Here is a 19,368-nt window from a genome sequence, read left to right as displayed (position 1 = left end):
GAATCTGAACGTTTATCTCGCCCGAGAAGACAAGCAAAGCTGGAGACAAAAGCAAGATGGCAGGCAATAGTTACAAATTGACACATACCAGTATAGAATAGATACTTGATTCATTATGCAATATTGTAGACAATCTATTAACTATGCAAACTACATTTTGTGAAGTACACACGTCTGTAAACTTCATGAACTCGTTCTTCGAAGAATGTAAAAAAGAGATAATGAATTACGCAGTGTAAACGATTTACCACAACAGAGTGTAAGCAAAACGGGGCTCAGAATAAAATTGAATCAAAACAAAAGTACGCCAGACGTAACAACCTAATAATCCAGGGAATACCAGAAAAAGACGATGAAATTTCTTTGAACCAATTTTGCGCCTCAAAAATAAGTTGTACGTTTCATCACTTATTATTAGTATTTATTATTATTTACTGTTTATTTTGTTTATTCAAGGGTCACAGACTAGACTAGTTCCAGGTAACTATTTCCGTTATCCTCGCTATAAGCAATTTATATAAATATCTAAAAAATATATGTTCAAAATACTAAATTATATACTTATTTATCTAATTCTTTTGACTCATGTGTATTTATTAACTTCATCTGTATATTAGTATCTCTATATTTAGTGAAATCAACTTTTAAGTAGGCAGAAGAAGACGAAAAGCCAAACATCAAATTGTTAATAGAATTTATGACTGATTTAAACAACCTGAAAATAGATATAAGTAAAATGTACATCATATATTAGATCATAATGCACAATAAAACTAAGAAACTGTCTAAAGAAAAGAATTAAGCACATCATATGGTATGGGCACTAGTTGAACATAGTACAGTCTAGTCATAAAAACACGTACAAACACAGCGGAAATGATACTTTAGTAAGATAATCCGCGGTCATGATAAACACATGATGATTAAAGTTGAATATGAATTCTTTGTGCTAAAGACGGGGTTCGACATGCATTATCCGATCCGGCACACACTAAGTTGACACAGTTGCAAGTACAGTATTATAAACATAGAAAAATAAACTAACCGTGTAAAAATTAACTCGCAATACAACGTACACACAGCACAATCTTTCACAATGTAACAAAACCCAGCGAAAAAGTACACGCAGCTCACATATTCTAAATTCATCCACATGACTCTTCTCGGTATTATTAATCGCGCATCATTATGCAAACATTAGTCACAAAAACTGGCCGGTTCAGATGAAAAGTGTCACTTGCAGTAAACGAAAGGCATACCTAGAACAATAACAACGAGGAAAAGAGTTGTATAACAGACATAAACCCACAATTTTGTAAAATCTACCCGGGTTAACACTCTCGTGCAGTTTACTCGAAAACTGAATTAATTGTGAATTCACATGTTCTTGTACTCACAAACCGGAAACCACGGAGTGGCGTAGATTAAAACATATATAAACACAAACTTTCTAGAATCTTTATTTTTCCTATTTGACCATAACTAGAAAGAGATTAATCATAGCTAATCAATTCATTTTGATGTTATTTGGTGTTTTATCAGTTCAGTATGGCTGGATATGCTCTACGATTATGTCTAGGTTTACTCGACTTTCGAAACAAACAATAGTAAGCGTAGCAGAACGAGTAGCGTTGATTTCAGTCGAGGTGCATCTTTGATCGCGTCGCTGAGCAACAGCAAAATATGTATTATCCCGCTTAACAAATATCAAAATACTAATTCGAAAGTCTGTAATTTGACTTTTCGTCCAATGAATACTGTTATGTGTCATGCAAACGCAGCATGTTAGTACATGATAAATCTTAGTCGATATGATAGTAAGTTATAATATAAGGGAAAAATTAACTGCAATGATAATCAATTATTATAACTTTATAATATCATATAATTTAAAAAAATAAACTTGACAATCAAACATCACATAAGCCAACATTTAATAACCTAAATTTGTAAATTTATTTAAACTTCAACCATGAAATCCAAAGACATTTCATTGCAATAAAACTACAGGAATTATAAAATTCAAACTGTTCATTACGCTAGTCGATTTTTTTGTTTTATATCATTAGAATTAGAATTATACACCTTATAACTAATATTGAAATTACAATGTAGTATTATAGAATACTCTTGCAAATTCTTCTTTGCATTTATCAACTCACTTAATTTAATCTGACCGAAGAACTACTGGAAGCAGGAAGTAGTTTTTATAGTCGTTTTACAGTCGTTTCAACATATCATCAACTTATCATCACTGAATTGAGTCACTATATACCGAGTAATTTCATTGAAATACGTCTATATCATTAATTATTGCATAATACGGTTATGCATTGCTTGGAATGTGCTGATGGGTCGTTTATGGCCCGCCCGGCGATTTCGCAGTAAGTTGCAATCAGTAAACGTCTCATCGGCACTTTCAAGCCATACACTGTCACCAACGTCTAATATAAAAATGCTTTCAATTTTCATCACAAAATTACAATCATATTTAATTACAGTTGAATTATATTACCCATCATTCTTGAACACATCCTTATCTGAGTGATACCTTAAAGCAATATCCAAAAACTACATAATCATCCACCATATTTGAGATAAAAGAATAACATATTCTGCATATTTTCGTAAATAAAACAATGCCTCCAGGTCTTACCTACATATCGATACCAGTATGATGCACGAATGCAAAAGAACCCCAACCCAACCAAACACTAAAAATTCATATACCTACAGACTCAAAACTGAAACTCCAAGCATAACATATTTTGCACAAAAAGTAAATACAATTACAATGGTCATTCAATCGGAACAACCAATTGACAAAGCACAGACACGATTTTCTTATATAATATGGTGATATGCTATTAGGAATTGTAGGATCAGTTTGAAATCACAAAGATGAATTGCTGTTCTAAAATAGTATTATTCAGTAATCTAGTAAACAGTGCAATGGGGCTTAACACACCTGCGCATCGCTATCATGCTTAGTCCCTTTTGTCATAATATCAAGATCGAGAACGTGGATAACACAACCAATTAAATATAGACTTCCGGTGACCAGAACTTGTACATGGTCTGCTTCCATGATACTTTGCGGTGGTGTTGGATCCTCTGATCTCGGGTTTGGCATATGAGAATCTTTGCCACATGATAACCACTGTAAGGCGTGCTTAACACATTCAAATTTCACATATTTTGACGAATCTGATTTAGTTTTTGAAGAAGATGCTGCCAATTGGGAGCCAGGATTACGCTCTCTTTCCTCTTCTAAACTCTGCCACGCTTGCCTGTTTTGTTTGCACACATCGTGTTCTACCTCTATTGGTATTTCAAGGAATGATCTATCTACAATATAAATTATACAATTTATACAGCTTTCCTAAAATTGGCTAGTACATGAAAGCAATATAATCATAAAGTAAATACATAACGAAATTCATTATTAAAATGAAAATACGAGAGAACGTTATTTTGTCAGAACCTGAGATCTCATTACCAAAAAAGCTGCCGCACATATTACACATATGACTTTGTGTGATACACATACACCATTATGTTAAACATACTCGTATGTGACATAAATAAGTGTGTTGCAGATAAACTAGTAGCTCATATATATCGAACCATGACATGTCAAGATTCTCGGAATTCAACAACATATCTAATTACAATTTTATTGACACACTGGCGTTTAGTAAAGAAGCACGTGCTGAAACGTTTTTCATTTTATGTATCGTATAATTTTTACACAAACAAATGCCTAAAACAGAACATAATCAACTTATTTAAAATCGCGTAGAATTTTATTTAATGGGAGTGATTATTGTTAAGTAGCAGACAATCGAAGTGGACAGCGTTCTCGGAAACGATTAACTGTATGAATGAATCGTTGGATAATACAATACGTCATATATTACTTCCGATGTCAGTGAAATTTGATTGAAAAGAAATTACAAGTTTTAGGTTAGATTAGCCAGCCTCGCTTCTATTTCAATAAGAAATGTTGGTCTTTTGATCGATGAAATTATAAACATGAAATTAAGTGGCTAGTCCAGACACACGAAGAATGAATTTTACTATAGCTTGTGAAAATAAAAAGTACTGCTAGCGACTTGCAGGTAAGAGTCAGTTGCAGAGTTTTGCATTTGAATAATGTAATTCATATTGTCTACGATTGCAACACTGTTCGCGGTATAAAAATAAACTATGTGTTGATTAAAAACCTGTTTTGATGATAAAGAATCTTAGATACACACTCAACATGGATGTGTCACATTTAATTATTAAGAGCAGCGGAACACGAAACCCAAAGTAAAGAAAGGGGAAAACTTAACACGATGGGAACAATAAACAATTACTCTGTTATTACACGACAAAAGGAACAAGCTTAATCTAAACGCGTATATGGCAACACGGTTTTCCTGTTGATGGTAGGGATGTAGAATCACAGAATGAACAGTTTTGAACAGTCATTTAAGTATAGGATTTGGCAATATTTGATATTTATGCGCATGAAACAATATCTAATGCAATTTACAATGAACATCTGTTACATCCAGTGTTTTTTCTTGTTTGTTTGAGTTGTTGAAATATGGTGAATTATCAACAACAAAGTTAATATCATTTGAGTTGTTGAGGTCAAGAGAGAAGAGTTTTAGTGAGACAGTTTTACAATTACTGTTGTTGTAATTCAATATTAATGTGAATATTCATCAGGTGGAACAATAACAATATCTGCAATATGTCAAGTAAATAAGATTGAACTTGAATTGATTTAATGAATGAATAGACCAATGTCAACGGGCATTTAAAACGATTGTAGAAACAATTGTGTAGTATTAGTGTGGAGGATTATATAATATCTTATGAATAGAATACCGACATAAGTACTATTTGATTTTAAATTGCCTTCTAACATGAAAGCGATGGACTTGATAAACTGAGAGTAGTTGTATATGCTCGCAAAGTGAATGACATTACTCAGCACATGAATTTATGTCATTATTTCTAAAATAATCAAGTTAATGTTCAATAACCCTTTTACATTGTGGGGCGAATACCAAGATTGATGCACACACAACAAAGAATACCGGGCAGTATTGTCTAATTTAGATTTCACAATTACCTACTGACATAAAAGTAACATCGTCGACACAGATGCATTATCAGAACAGTTGAAAAATGAACCAAATCATTTAATAGATAGTGTGACCATGGACTTGACATGACAATGATAACATAAGACTTTGTGTCAGAACTGAGAAACTGATGCTCTGAAATCTCTGTATTATCGTTACAAATTGATGTGATACAGCATGTCAAAGTTGTATTAGTAACGTGCAGTAATTCGGCGTTCATAAATCCCGAACATTTAGATTCATGTATGCAAAGCATGTTTCCATAGGATCAGATGTAGGAGGGTGTAAACACTAGATTATAGTGTATACACAAGATTATAAATATGTGTGTGATAAATCTAATTAAACTGTAGCTGCATTAACTCTTGTTGATTGAAAACTGTCGACAAATGTTTAGAGATCGCTTACCCATTAATGACTGACTAGAGTCAGCATAAACGACATTGGGAGAGAAGGTGGCGCCTGCAAAATTGCAAGGGAGTAAATCCATCATTAACACCTTTGGATCACGTGCGCGGGTAACATTGAACAGCAGAACTTTCACACAACGTTTCCTGTAATGAAATATTGTTAAATGCAGCGTTGATTACAGCGTTGATTGAAAAAAACAAACTTAAGATCAGTAAGAATATCAAAGCAGTTTAGTCTTATATTATAACTTCTATTATTTTTGGTTAATGTAGATTCATTCATTGTTCTTTGTACAAAAAATGGTATAATCTACGTGAACAGATGTTTCATAGAACGATGAAGCCTACATAAATATTGTAAGGCTTGCAATATCTTAACAGTAAAATTATAGTAAATTATATTTTAACCACCTAAAATCTAGCAATCTAGGTAAACTAAACTGAACATTCAACCATTGACAGAAGCAATATACATACTGAAATACTGAATAACATTTGATGGATTGAAACTAGTTTGTTTCTTTCACTTTTTATTTTACCCGAGAGGTTTCGTCGGCTAGTTAAACTGGTTCTCTCACTCAGGACCTTTCTTCTTTACAGTTGCAGCAAATTGACTTGTATGGACAACCCTATAAACTAATTACATTATCTCATAACGAACACAAGCACACTTTGTGTTATATATATGCCGTAGAAAGTGTGCTTTCGCCCATTATGGGTTGGCAGGTCATCCACTATTGTTTAAATAGTGTCTACAATTTCTAATTATTGGACATTTTGTTGAAACCCCTGATTAACGTAGAAAATTGTTCTTGGTTTAAAGCAACTTCCGGGAACTTTAGGCTCACCAAATATATTATACAACGACATAGGCCTTATATCCACAATAAAACACCCTTGCTTACAGTTTTCAAAATGAAATGTTACGTAAGACAAAATAAACGCAAGGACGTAACAGAAGACACAAATCATAAAACATGAGAAAGAATGCTTGAATGCCCACCTATAGGCACGACCCTATATCTTAGATCAATGCAACAACTATTAAGACTAGTGTCACTGTAAGAATGCCCCCTGACAGACAAATCAATATTAATAGAATTTATCACGTTATCACGTTTACAAGAGAGTCCAACTAATCAAACTGCCGTGGAGGTGATGTGGAAATGTTAATCATGTCAATTTGTACATGAAGTCTTTTGAGCGTTTGGGTAATGTGCACACTACAACTGTTTGTCCCTGTACATACCCGAGCAGTAATGCTTCTTCTGATGATGCTTGTTCAAACCATTCAGCACAAGCCTTGATACTCAGCTGTGTATGAGCTCCGTCCATATAGTAAGTCACATTCTCCCGCTTTATGATCTGTGTACGTGCTGGCCAGTAGCAGTTTCGAAGACCTGTGGAATTAGTAATTTATTATAATAAGAAGTTAATAAAGGCGATAACATAAATTGTTTGAGATTGATATCAATGACTTGGAACTGCAGCGACAAACTCTTTCGTTGTTATCGTATAACATAGTATGTATACATCTTAATAGGTACCTTTTCAAAAATAACTTTTCTTTAGATGGTCCACAAACAAAGATGCCAAAAGTTATTAAGACCATTCCCAAAACATGTTCTCATCAATAACGTCTTCAAATAATTTAATCACTCACGTCCTTATCTAAGATGGCTTGTGTTTATATTTATTATTATCTTTCTGTATTATGAGTCTAATGGCAACATTCACGTATTGACTATGGTATGACTATATGAATGGTGAATGCAAACAAGGTATTCAAATATATCATTACTTTCAGACAAAATAATTGTAATCCAAATTAATAAAATCATTGCTTACCTTTCATAAATGCGTCCGGTAACTTGAATGCTGGAGCTGTCAGGCTACTGTAGTCCACATTGGCATTGGTATGTACATCTTCAAAACTAGTGAGGTCTTACGAAAATAACGAGAATGGTTATGCTAATGAAAACGTTGTATACCATGAATACAATTAACGGTTTATTGAATTTCATATGCTTAATTTATTTGATGATCCTAATTCATTAACATTTATGAATTTAGTGTGTGACAATGTTACTGGGAAATATTAAAACCTTCAATAATTTAGTTTGTTCAAATGTACGTTTACTTAAACACAATATAATAGAAACAAATGTTTAAGAAAAGTATATTTAAATGTAAAATTCACAATTGTATACATATTACCGCAATGCATGATTTGAGACACTTGTATTGTATATTTCCCCTGTAAATGTGTTACATGAAATACAGTTATAACCAAAAGCAAGACACGTCTCAGGAGTCAAATCATTACATAGCAGAGCGCCTTGCTTTTTAATACAGATTCACTAATCGTAACTAATCACGTATGTTTTGATGCAAAATCAAAAATGCACTAAGACGCTTGCAATGTTATCATGTTCAATCAAACTCAATCAACCGTACACAGGGGCTTACACATTTACGTCGTTAAATAGAAACCTAATTGCGTTATGCTTATTACGTCTGGGGCTCCCTTTTAAAAGTAGTCTTTGCAAAATATAGAACATATCAGTGTCACATGTGATATTTTCATGTAAACAATTTAAGTTTTACACGCGAAAAACAAAAAAACTTGTAGACAGTTCCATGTATGGACATTAAGCTCAACATTTCCAAAAAGTATCAAACATCTCTCTGATACTGTTAGGGGTGTTTCAAAGTATTGGTAAATTATTTCAACAAATGTCAGCAACATGTTTATTTTGATATCGCGAAACTCCATAATCCATGAATTGTTTTAATACTTACTCGATTTATGCTCGTTTATCCATGCTCTGCACAACTGTATTGCTAAAGATGCATTGCGTTTCTGATGCTCCCCTGATATACCAAGCTTTTTAGGTTGTCCCTGCCAATCATAGTCATCCAATTCAGGTACAAGATGAATTGGTGCCTGTAAACATAAAGCACTAAAGTCAACCACTGACTTTTATTTTAAGACAATATTTAGTATTACTTTGTTGTTTAGTTATTTAATCTAATAGTGCTCTATTTGTCTGAGTGTTTACATCAATTATGCTCAATGTCGCTGCTCATTTATATGAAACAAATACATTAAAATAAATAAATATGTATAAAATGGTGTAGAAAGCATTTCGATTATGTGGATGTATGTACACCAAATTATTTGAAGGCGTCTACTTCACAGTATTTTGATTCATCGCGTATGTAAATTGTCTATCACAGAAATTGCAATTGTATACATACGTCCAGCTCTTTGGCTCTAGCTATTATGGTATCAAGGGCTTCTTTAGATTGCGGGACTGTGAATGCAGGTCGACCAGGCTGCGGGAAAACAAGAAATGATTCTAAATGTACTAATCTACTGTTGGTAAAATTAATAATACGAAATTTGTCGGATAGTACTTAAAAGACACACGTTTTCCTACATGTTAAACAAACATTTTCAAGAAATTTGTATTCATCATAAAATAACATGACATAATAAAATTATTTTTTTTGATATTTATAAAACACAGTCACTGACACAAAAATCTCTATAAATTAATACCAGATATATAAACTGTTTTTGCTCACCTTGCAAATACCAGCTTTATGCCAAGCTATTTTAGCTAGAGTGTCTCCCAATACGTGCATATGGTCGAAGTCAATCAGGTTTATACCAGTGGCTGTAGGACGTCTTATAACGTTAGTGCAATCATATGCCCCACCCCTGCCTACTTCCAGAATGACAACATCAACCTATACAAAAGATCACTAGTTTGTTAACCGAAGTTTGTGAAAATAGAAAACCATAGTTTGTCATTTCATGCAACAGCTGTATCGACAACGCAGAATAACATGCCAATGACGTCTGAATTTGTGATAAACATTTGAACTTCCCATCAAAACGGATATCAGTTGTGCTTGTAAGCTGCTTTTTAACATATACATTTCACTAAACATTAGTACCAACAAGATACAACAACGACATACACAAATATGTACACGTGTCAATTACATAACTATCAGAATAATCTATTTCTAAGTCAGTTTATGCATGTGGTACGTAATCATCCCAACAGAGTTAATAATTATACATTTACTGTGAGACAGTTCAATATTGAAGGGCGTCCACAGAATATCTCAACATACTGTATTGCTGGCAGGGTTATTTCCAATCTCTGACCTAATAAGTTTGTTATTGTCCCTGCTAGTTTGTTCTGGTGTATATAATTCTTCTTAGTTCACATTGAATGATTTGAGGTAGATTAGATAGGTTTACTGAAGGCAGACTTTTGGGTAGCTAAATAACACAACATAAAGATGGAAGTGAATAACATAAAGCAATAAATTCACAACGAGACCACATATAATAACAAAACATAACACAAAGACAGGACTACATAACATAGAGATGGGACTGCATAACATAAAAATGACTACACATTCATGACTGCATAACACTGATGAGACTGCATCACATAAACATGGAACTACATAACATAAAGACAGGACTGTATCATAATATTATAATAACACAACATAAATAGTTAGGGCGCTCAAATATGCACCAAGCTCGTATAGGTGAGTTGTAGCAATTTTGATGAAATCAATTTAACAATGATTAGTCTAACACGCAATTAATTTATTAAACTACTCTTATTTAGGGAACACCACCAATAATCTCAGTTAGAGCAAGATAATACCAGAAAAAATACAAGGTTGCACAAAATTGATGAAAAGTGAGTGCACTCTGAACAAATTATAATTGGATTCATGTTATATTTACACATTTCACCACACAAAAAGAGAGAGGGTTACATTGGAAAATCCAAGCTGATGGAACATTTCAATTATCGGTGTGAACACCGTTTGCCAGAGATTTAGAGCTGATGTGTGATAGGCAATGTCTAGCTGTATTCAGCTTTTGATACTGCGTGGGTAGCTTTTCTCATTTACTGATTTCACATAGAGTTTAGTCTAAAGTGACAGATTGAACATGATCAGTGTGTCATTATTACTACATTGCACACATAACATAATGCGCATGGCCAAAATCTATTTAATGCTAACAATTCAGTATTCCGTAAATTGTTCCTTAATGAAAGTCTAAGACAGAATATCTTACCTTTTCCTGTAAGAACGCATGCAATCCCACCATCGTCAGTAACCTGATACGCTCCGGAAAAGCATCCAATTTTTTGTATACATCAAAGAAATATTTACTAAAGTCATTCCTCGACAATGGTAAACCATTAATCCGGATTCGCTCACGAATTTCTATCAAATGTGGTGAGCTGGGAATAAATAGAACAATACTTTTATAATGATGAAATATAGCCGTAAATTGTATATATATCTTATATCAACATTATCTGCTCACCTATACATTCCAGTTTTCAGTCCATGTGCTCGTAATATACTTTCACAAAAAGCAGACACCGATCCCTTGCCTTTTGTACCACTTATATGAATGATTTTCAAACTATCTAAATCGTCAAGCTGTTGACAATAGTAAATAAATAAATAAATAAATAAATTATATATAAATATTCCATTAATTTATAAATTAATATTGAATTAATCACTGAATGTTTGCTTTGTATTTCGGAAAGTAAGTCTGTGATTGCCAACAGCGCCATTTCACTAGTATACTAACAAGTTAACAACAACCTACAATTGGCATCAGTGCCGATAATGTACACATATGTGATCATTCAACCATCATCACAGCTATTTTGTTATACTATAAATACACATGAACAGTTTGTCGCCAATGAAATAAAGGAAGAAGAGATTTTTACCAAAAGAGTAGTGTCTACCATTTTTCACTACGTTGGAGGGATGAATACCTGTCACGAGGTGACAGAAATGTTGCACGGATGCTTATATATTTGTGTAATTTAAGTGTCTATTTAAATGATGGGTCATACACCCGTGTTGGAATGGTATGGTCCAGAGAAAAGATCGTCTTGTCGGAAAATTTGAATACCGAGTATGTGCACTTGGACATTGGTACCTATAAAACTTCATCGCATGCTCGGGGCTATCCCATCCGGCGTAACCACGTTGGACATCATTGTCTGGAGCTCGTATACAACTAATGCAGAGAAGTTAAAGTCTCGTAGAGCTGACTGACTTTAACCATAACCATTGCTGGCTGCAAAGCGGCGAAGATTGGGGCAACACATCGACGGAACTTACTGTCTGTGTATCCCCAAAGAAGCCTGCGGGTCGTCTGCGCGTAGATAATGTCAACAAGTTGTTGAAACAGCCATATGACTTCATCAAACACGTTTTATTAATTATTCATGTTCAACTGCAAGTTCTGTTTACAAGACATTTACAATCGTCGTGTGATGCTGTTTAGTAACACTACGTTAGGGTTACATATTTCATGCATATTTTGAGCTTCTTATTGTGTATATTTTGGAGTGCACTTCATTTACTTAATTCATCAAATTATTATATAACTGCTGTAATTTTGTACTGCTTTGCTGTCATTCTATTGACGTGTTTTGCCCAATTGGGCTGGTCAGACGCTGGAAATTTGGTAATATTTAATGATTGGAACGGCGTCAGTTTAAACGATTCACTCGTACATTGTTTACACTTGGATGTAAGCTCCATGTTACTGTATGTGCTCTAACTCGTTGAGAATTGGTTAACACGCACAGTTCTAGTCCAATTTGTATTCCTGTTGGGATTTGAGCCTTGTGCGGTGTGACTTAATTATTATTGACCTTTAATCTGTTCCAGTTATACTTAATAAACCGTTAACTGCTAATATATGATTGCATCTATTTTATGTTCACACTGACTACACTAGGTCACCAGTTATTACAAATATATAAGTCAAAATTAATGCTTAAATGTAGCAGTGGGGAAAAGAACCCACAACGCAAGGGCAGTCTTGTTTGGTAGCCACACTTGACTCCGCCTTGTGACATTTGGTGTCAGAAGTGGGATTGGCAAATTGGAAAATAAATAAGCCAATGCTGTGGCTTTATGTCATATATTACAGTTTAATTGGTGGATTGGTGTGAACTTGAATTGTGAACTTACGCAGTTGTATTTGCATATTAAGCTCATATTGTTATTATAATTATCATTATTTTAATATGGCTGAAGGGTTTGGAATTAATACTAAAACTCCCAAGGGAAAGAAGGGCTCACAATTCCAGATAAACATCATCGGTTTGAGAGATGAAAGACAGCAACTTGGCTATCAAGATGCTGAGTTAGATAAGTATGTGCAGGCTCAGTTTGCTGCGCTGCAGGCTGAAGAACGAAAAGAGCGGTTGGCTCGGCGACCAAGAGAAGCAAGCGAGTGCGAAATGCAGGGAGAAAGAGAAGCAAGCGAGCGCGAAATGCAGGTAAAGTTAGTTAGATATGCTCGAGGTGGCTAAAATTGAAGCACAGTGTCCAAAACAATACCCTATTTGCGGCCAATATACAAACACACCCCCCCCCCCGCTTATAAGGAAAATGATGACATGGATGTATATGTTAATCGTTTTGGGATATATGCAGAAAACTGCGGGTGGAAGAAGCCTGTTTGGGGTGTGCCGTTTAGTGGGCTATTGTGTGGTAGGGCTTTGATGGTTTATGATGCGCTGATTCCCGAGGAGACGCGTGATTGGTCTACTGTAAATGCAGCCATCTTGAAAGCATATAATCTGGCTAAGGAAGGGTATCTTAATAAAATTCGTAATATCACTCCCTTTAAATACGAGAATGCCAAACAGTTCTTGGTTAGGTTGACTCACTATTCAAATAGAGATGATATGTATTGAGAAAACACTGAATGCGTTCATGGACTTGATTCTATGTGAACAATATTTCAGTACCTGTAGTCCCGATATGTTGGTGTTCTTACGGGAACATAACTGTCATACTGCAGATCAAGTTGGTCAATTCGCTGTCCTCAGAAATGAGACTCGTGATTACACTGACCAAAGGGCTATTGGTGTATCAAAGGCAAATAAAAATGCTCCAAATAAAAATGTTGGCAGTCCAATAGATAAATAACAAACACAGACAATCAATGACAGTGGTTATAAACAGTTGAAATGTTTTCGTTTTGGTCGTGTGGGTCATAAACGAGAAAAGTGTTTGACGATTCATTCTGCAACCGGAAAGAGATTGACTGTTGCAGCCTGTGTTCAAGCACCAAGTGGTACATGTGTCCAGTCAGATGCTACTATTGTGTCTGCTTGTTTGTTGTTGCCTAATGCAAACACAACTGTTAACGCTAACGGGCATATGTGTGTACATAATGCTAATACTGTTATTACATGTTCAGTGGCAGTAGGCGAGGATGTGCGTGCTGAGGTGGCAGATTTGAATATGCCAGTCGCTGAGGGTATTGTGAAAGTCCATACACCAGGGTCATCAGTTATTGCTTGTTGGTTGTATACAAATATACAAGTCACAATTAATGCTAAAAAGTAGCAGTGGGGAAAAGAACCCACAACACAAGGGCAGTCTTGTTTGGTAGCCACACTTGATTCCGCCTTGCGACAATACCTTTCTTTGGTATGTGTGGGCGCTGTTCGCCCTTCCTGACTATGCTCTGTACTTTACTTGAACATACCTAATTGTACCGTTTTAATATATTGTAATTTCTGTTATCTTTAATATTAATTTTAATAAAGAATTGTGTACAATAGGTATAATTATTTGTATCTCTATTGGCACTCACAGCTCATACTTATTGATTTTGTTTACACAGATGTATGTTACCTTACCATAACAATGTTATATGTAGAATTATCTTGTAATATCTATCTGCATGCTACATTCTGCCAGTGATAACATGTTTATAGTGTATGTTTAAGCCAAGGGATTAAACTCACTGTTATATTAACTCTTTTTAAATCATCTAGAAATTCCGCCATAGCCTTCTTCACCCACTCGTGATAGTTATTTACCTTCTGCCTTTGAAGACTGCACAACCTGATAGCTTCCTGTTAATCAAGGATTCCTGACCAATATTAGTTTATGGGTCTTTACCAAATATGCATCACATTTCAAAAAATAAATTACAGTTATTTGAATTCATTGTCTTCATGGACACACATATCTTGCACCCATTATATGTTACATTAGGAGGCAAAACCTCACACTTTAATTTAGCCATACATCATCAAAATACGAACAAACCCACATATGAAATGAGCAATGTTGATTTACACCAGCAACATAGAAGCTTACCATATAATCTTCCTGCAACATGTTTTAATGTCAAGTACAAATCCGCCTTATTATTGTGAAGAATGCCTGGAAAAACATAAACGAACTATTTACAGAATGTACACACACCAAATTCTGTGAATGCTCCTTGATCAATTAAGAATGCAGTGATGTACAAAACTGAATATATAAAATGCGTTATTAGGTTACTATTGAAACACATATCTGAATTCATGATTAGGAAACGCATTGACGGCCAGAAAATATTTGCCATGAATATTTGTTTGAATATGTATATGTTCACATTAATTTTTATAATCATATTCGTTTACTTATTATTACAAGTGCGATTTTAAGAATTAAACATTAACAATATAATTTATAATCTATTTCACTCGTGTCTTTCTACAGTTTACATGATTTAAACTTCGTGTCAACAGTTGCAAAGTTTGTTTTTCGGTACTCGTTTGTCATTAGCCACAGATTTAATACACATTAAATAAAAATAATGTGGTAAGTTAAAAAATGTTTTTTACCACACAGATGAAGTTCAAGTCGTGTAGTACGCAAACGCAGCCGATAGAAGTACAGAAATATCACGTGATTGCATTGCAATAAATACTCGCGTAAATCATTACACTTATTTGTTAAAACTTGCCCTGTTGTAGTTTATGTTTATTATCATCATAGTTACATAAACAACTTTTACTATCATTTTCTAGAATTGTCGAACCATATTGTTTAGTAAATATTTGACCTTCAGTTGAATGTGAATTAATTGCGCTGACGCGTTATGAAGTTGACAATATTAAAAATTATAACAACGCAGCAGGGCCAGACTTTCAGTCGCCGGATTTGACTTCGTGGGCGGCATGTGTCGATGTGGCGCACATTGGGACCACGAAATAAGCTCCCTGCATTTACTGGCCGTAACAGATGGGGCTCTCAGAAGATTATCTTTTCAAAATTACTGGTACCATAGTGAGAAAAAAATACTCCTCTATAATATGCATTCGGTATTTTAACCAATGGTGGAAATTGCGAGGCTAGAATGTGCAATAAAATAGTTTTATGTCCGTGTAAAAAATGAGTGATTTGGCGATGAGTCGTGACTTTAATTGCGTATATACTGTTACAGTAGAAAAGCATATATTATGCTGGGTTTAGGTGTATATATTTTTACAATTGAACTGCTTCGCTGGTACTTTTATGTGTTCAAGCACCCTGGAACGGGGACTTGCAAACAATACTGACAGGGGTGTGTAGCTGGTTGTTTGAAATCCCTACCCCTTATCAGACAAAACGTAAAATGCCTACCCTTTTTCAGACAGTAAGCATAAATGGCACCAAGGAAAAGCAGGGGGTATTGAAAAAAATTGCAAAATGCTTTGACGATGGAATTGAAGTTACAGAAAAAAAATCAGCTTCATTCTCCTGATTGTTGGATCACTCAAGCTCTAGTGACAGTTATTGGAAAATATGGACCCTTTTCAGACAGAAATAATGAAAAAAAAGTATACGCATTTTCGGACAGACAGTGTAAAATAATACACCACTTTTCATACAGAAGTAGTGAATTTGGAACCGCTTTGGGCGGCACATATACATATAGCACTTCAATGTGAGTCCCCCCGGGGGTCAAGCCTTAGATTACATCTAACAAGTCTGTTTGCTTTTTATACTAGTTGAATATCATTGTCAACCTTTAAAATGTTACAGCGCTACAAACGGTGAATCTAAACGTATAGAATAGAGATTGCCTTCAAACACATAATAGTAACAGAGCAATCAGTCTACTTTTTTGTTCATCAAAGGGATGAAATATTAAACAATTGAAATAAGTGAATTTCCGTTCACCACGAGATCTCATCATGATGTAATGCATAATTCAACTCACAATGCCGAGCTTTCAAAAAGAAAATATGGAGTTGTGATAAACTTACTCCAGCAAAATTGACATCATCAAATGTGTTTAGAAAATATTAAGCGTGGTCAAAAAACAAACAAACACAAATACCACCTTTGTCGCCACTGTGACCTTATGAGCTTTGCTTGTTCTGTTTTAACTTCGATGCCACGCATAATGCGGCACATTGCAGTAAACTAAAAAAAGTATCTAGCGACGGAAATAATACCATTCAGACGTTCTTGTTACGACTGAATTGTAAAACCTAAAAGCATCCTAGTGAAACCAGTAAGCAGTTCATACCTTACGCTTCAGAGTCCGTGGTGAAACACTGATGCCAATAGAGTGATACAGAGTACCACCAGTTCGTGAATATATTTAAATACATATTTTATACATATAAATAGCCAGCTTAATGATTTGATCTCACCTGTATTCCAGTCAAAGGCTTAAAACAATGACAATCTACATTTTGTTTTTCTCTATGTTACCACGCTACTCAATATCAGATGAAGGAAGATGCTCTGTTAATTGGCATTTGTCGTTATTTTTTAATAGTCCAAGTAAAAATCAACATTTTCAAATTTGTGTTTTAGCTCAATGGACACCATTTGTCTAAAATGATATTTTCTCCTCGAAAACTACCCCCTCTATTGCAGTGATACTTGTTGTATGTATTTTTTATATTTGTCTGCGCTCCAAAATAGTTATGCATTGACATTATTACAGTAAATGTGTCATTAATTGGGAAACATGTTGGATTTAAACTACTTATATGAAATATAGTGATATCAAGTACCATCTTAACAAATATTTCTGTAAATGTACACGTTTGTAGCCAGCCTTACCAAATGATCTCACGTGTCTACATACCTATAATTTCATATTCTTTCGCAATTCAATAAAATACCTAGATTGTATTTGTCGGCATGCATAGTTGAAGTCTTGTCACATGAATATTCACTTGTCCAAATGGACTGGCATTTTTTCAAAGAAATATGACGAAACGATATATGCATATTAATAAGTAATTTGCGTATTCATTATATTTTGCTAACACCGACTATGCTTGGTTTGCTATTATGATTAGCGGCTTCTTTAAATAATGAATATGAACATGTCTCACAGTCACTATAATATTCCTAGAAAATATATTAAAACGCTTTTTTGTTACAAACTTGCAAAGCATTGAATGAACGAATTTAAAATTATAGTTGGAAATAGTAATACACAAATTAAGCGTAGTTATTTTATTCTTTTGAATGTTTCTGTTGGTTTTTATGTATTGAATAAGTGCTGTAATTGATATATTGCAATTAAGCTTAGCTTATTTGAATAACACTCAACTCTGAATACTTGTAGCATGTTTTTAATTGTTAATCCATTTAAAAGAATAACAATGATATATTTAGAAAAAGAAAATATATAAATCAATTATATAAATCAAAATACAATTTGTAAAACCACTCTGTAAGCCGTTTGTCTTTCCCGTTTCCTGATTACAGACACGGACAACTTCTATAAATTAATAAAAATACAAATTCAATAAAATACAAATTGGGCAAGGGGCCCACTTCAACTCACCAATATAGAATGTGCCCTATTAGCACTGAATTCCGGGATCAACATGAAGGAGAGGGAAAACCTGCATGAAGCCGCCCGACCGTGAAATGAAATCCAATGCCCTGGCTGGTAGAAAAAAAGCTAAGCAAGAAAGAAGGGGATCGTGGTGGGATAAAGAGCGCCGAGAAAACAATGCTTGAGCAAAAACAATACATGAATTGTCCCAAGCTCAAGTGTTACTATGTCTTTACAAACTCACACTTGTGAGTGAGCAATTATAATTGAGAAACAAATCTTGTCATATCAGTCAAAGTTTTAATATAACAAATATCAATTTGGCTGGAATATACGTGTACTTTCCCGACATACATCGCATGGGTATTTGCTATATTGCAGATTTGTTATGCATAAACAGCCAGTCACCAATAGCTTCAGATTATCTTGTGAGAGAATTTAATCTGGCATGGTTAGATCTTGTATTACGTTTTTTTCTTTTTTGAGCACAATAGAATTTTCATTTTAAATTACTACTTCATTTATTTCAATTCACACAAATGGTGATTTATACTGAATGAAGTCGCTCAAAGTTAGTGATCAATTGTGTTCCCTGTGTTCAAAGATTTCTCAAAAATTGTAAACCATATTATTATCCTTGGAAAACAATATCTATATCAGTGTAAAATGCAATATAGCAAACATTTCTTTCACTTATTTCAATTATTACTCCAGCAAACACGACGTATTGAAGAGTACATCTTACCAGTCTTTTTTTAGTGTACCTTGTTTTGTAAGCCGTCCAAATTATATTGAGAAAATAAAATAATTATCAATAAGGCTACACCGATTTAATTTTATGGATGACATCCGCGCGCGCATTAGTTTTCGCCTGTTCTCAAAAAAAAAATCTCCTAAGACGAGTCTCCACAGATCGGTTTTCTGTCCGGAACTTGCCGACTCATATTGTCGCAAAGCGCCGACTTGTCGTAAAACTCGCTTTGGACTACCTCAAAACTTCGCTGGTTCCCGCGTCCTTTGCGAATGGTAGGTAGGACGCAGGTAACTAGTAATCGCCATATTGTTCCATTTGGGCCGGTTTTCCGGCGTTATGTAAAGCGCAAAGACCTATGGGAAAGAGATTGCCTCAAAACATGCACAT

The 19,368-nt window shown here is 34.4% G+C and overlaps 1 protein-coding gene across 1 annotated transcript; it reads right to left on the bottom strand.

The window, feature by feature from the left end:
• Positions 1-1,932: 1,932 nt before the first annotated feature.
• LOC102805696 (folylpolyglutamate synthase, mitochondrial-like) lies at positions 1,933-17,009 on the bottom strand. Its single transcript, XM_085491793.1, has 12 exons — positions 16,953-17,009; positions 14,765-14,830; positions 14,407-14,517; positions 10,932-11,050; positions 10,677-10,845; positions 9,143-9,307; positions 8,813-8,890; positions 8,354-8,498; positions 7,400-7,495; positions 6,801-6,951; positions 5,550-5,695; positions 1,933-3,348 (listed from the first exon to the last, which is right to left on the bottom strand). Exons 2-12 carry the CDS (start codon positions 14,783-14,785, stop codon positions 2,960-2,962), a joined length of 1,590 nt encoding a protein of 529 aa, XP_085347919.1. The 5' UTR covers positions 14,786-14,830; positions 16,953-17,009; the 3' UTR covers positions 1,933-2,959.
• Positions 17,010-19,368: the final 2,359 nt, after the last annotated feature.

This window comes from Saccoglossus kowalevskii, chromosome 17 (assembly GCF_978046115.1).
Source record: "Saccoglossus kowalevskii chromosome 17, keSacKowa6.1, whole genome shotgun sequence".
Taxonomy (NCBI): Eukaryota; Metazoa; Hemichordata; class Enteropneusta; family Harrimaniidae; genus Saccoglossus; species Saccoglossus kowalevskii.
Note: the sequence above shows the minus strand (reverse complement) of the source record. Positions and strands in the feature narration are given on the sequence as shown.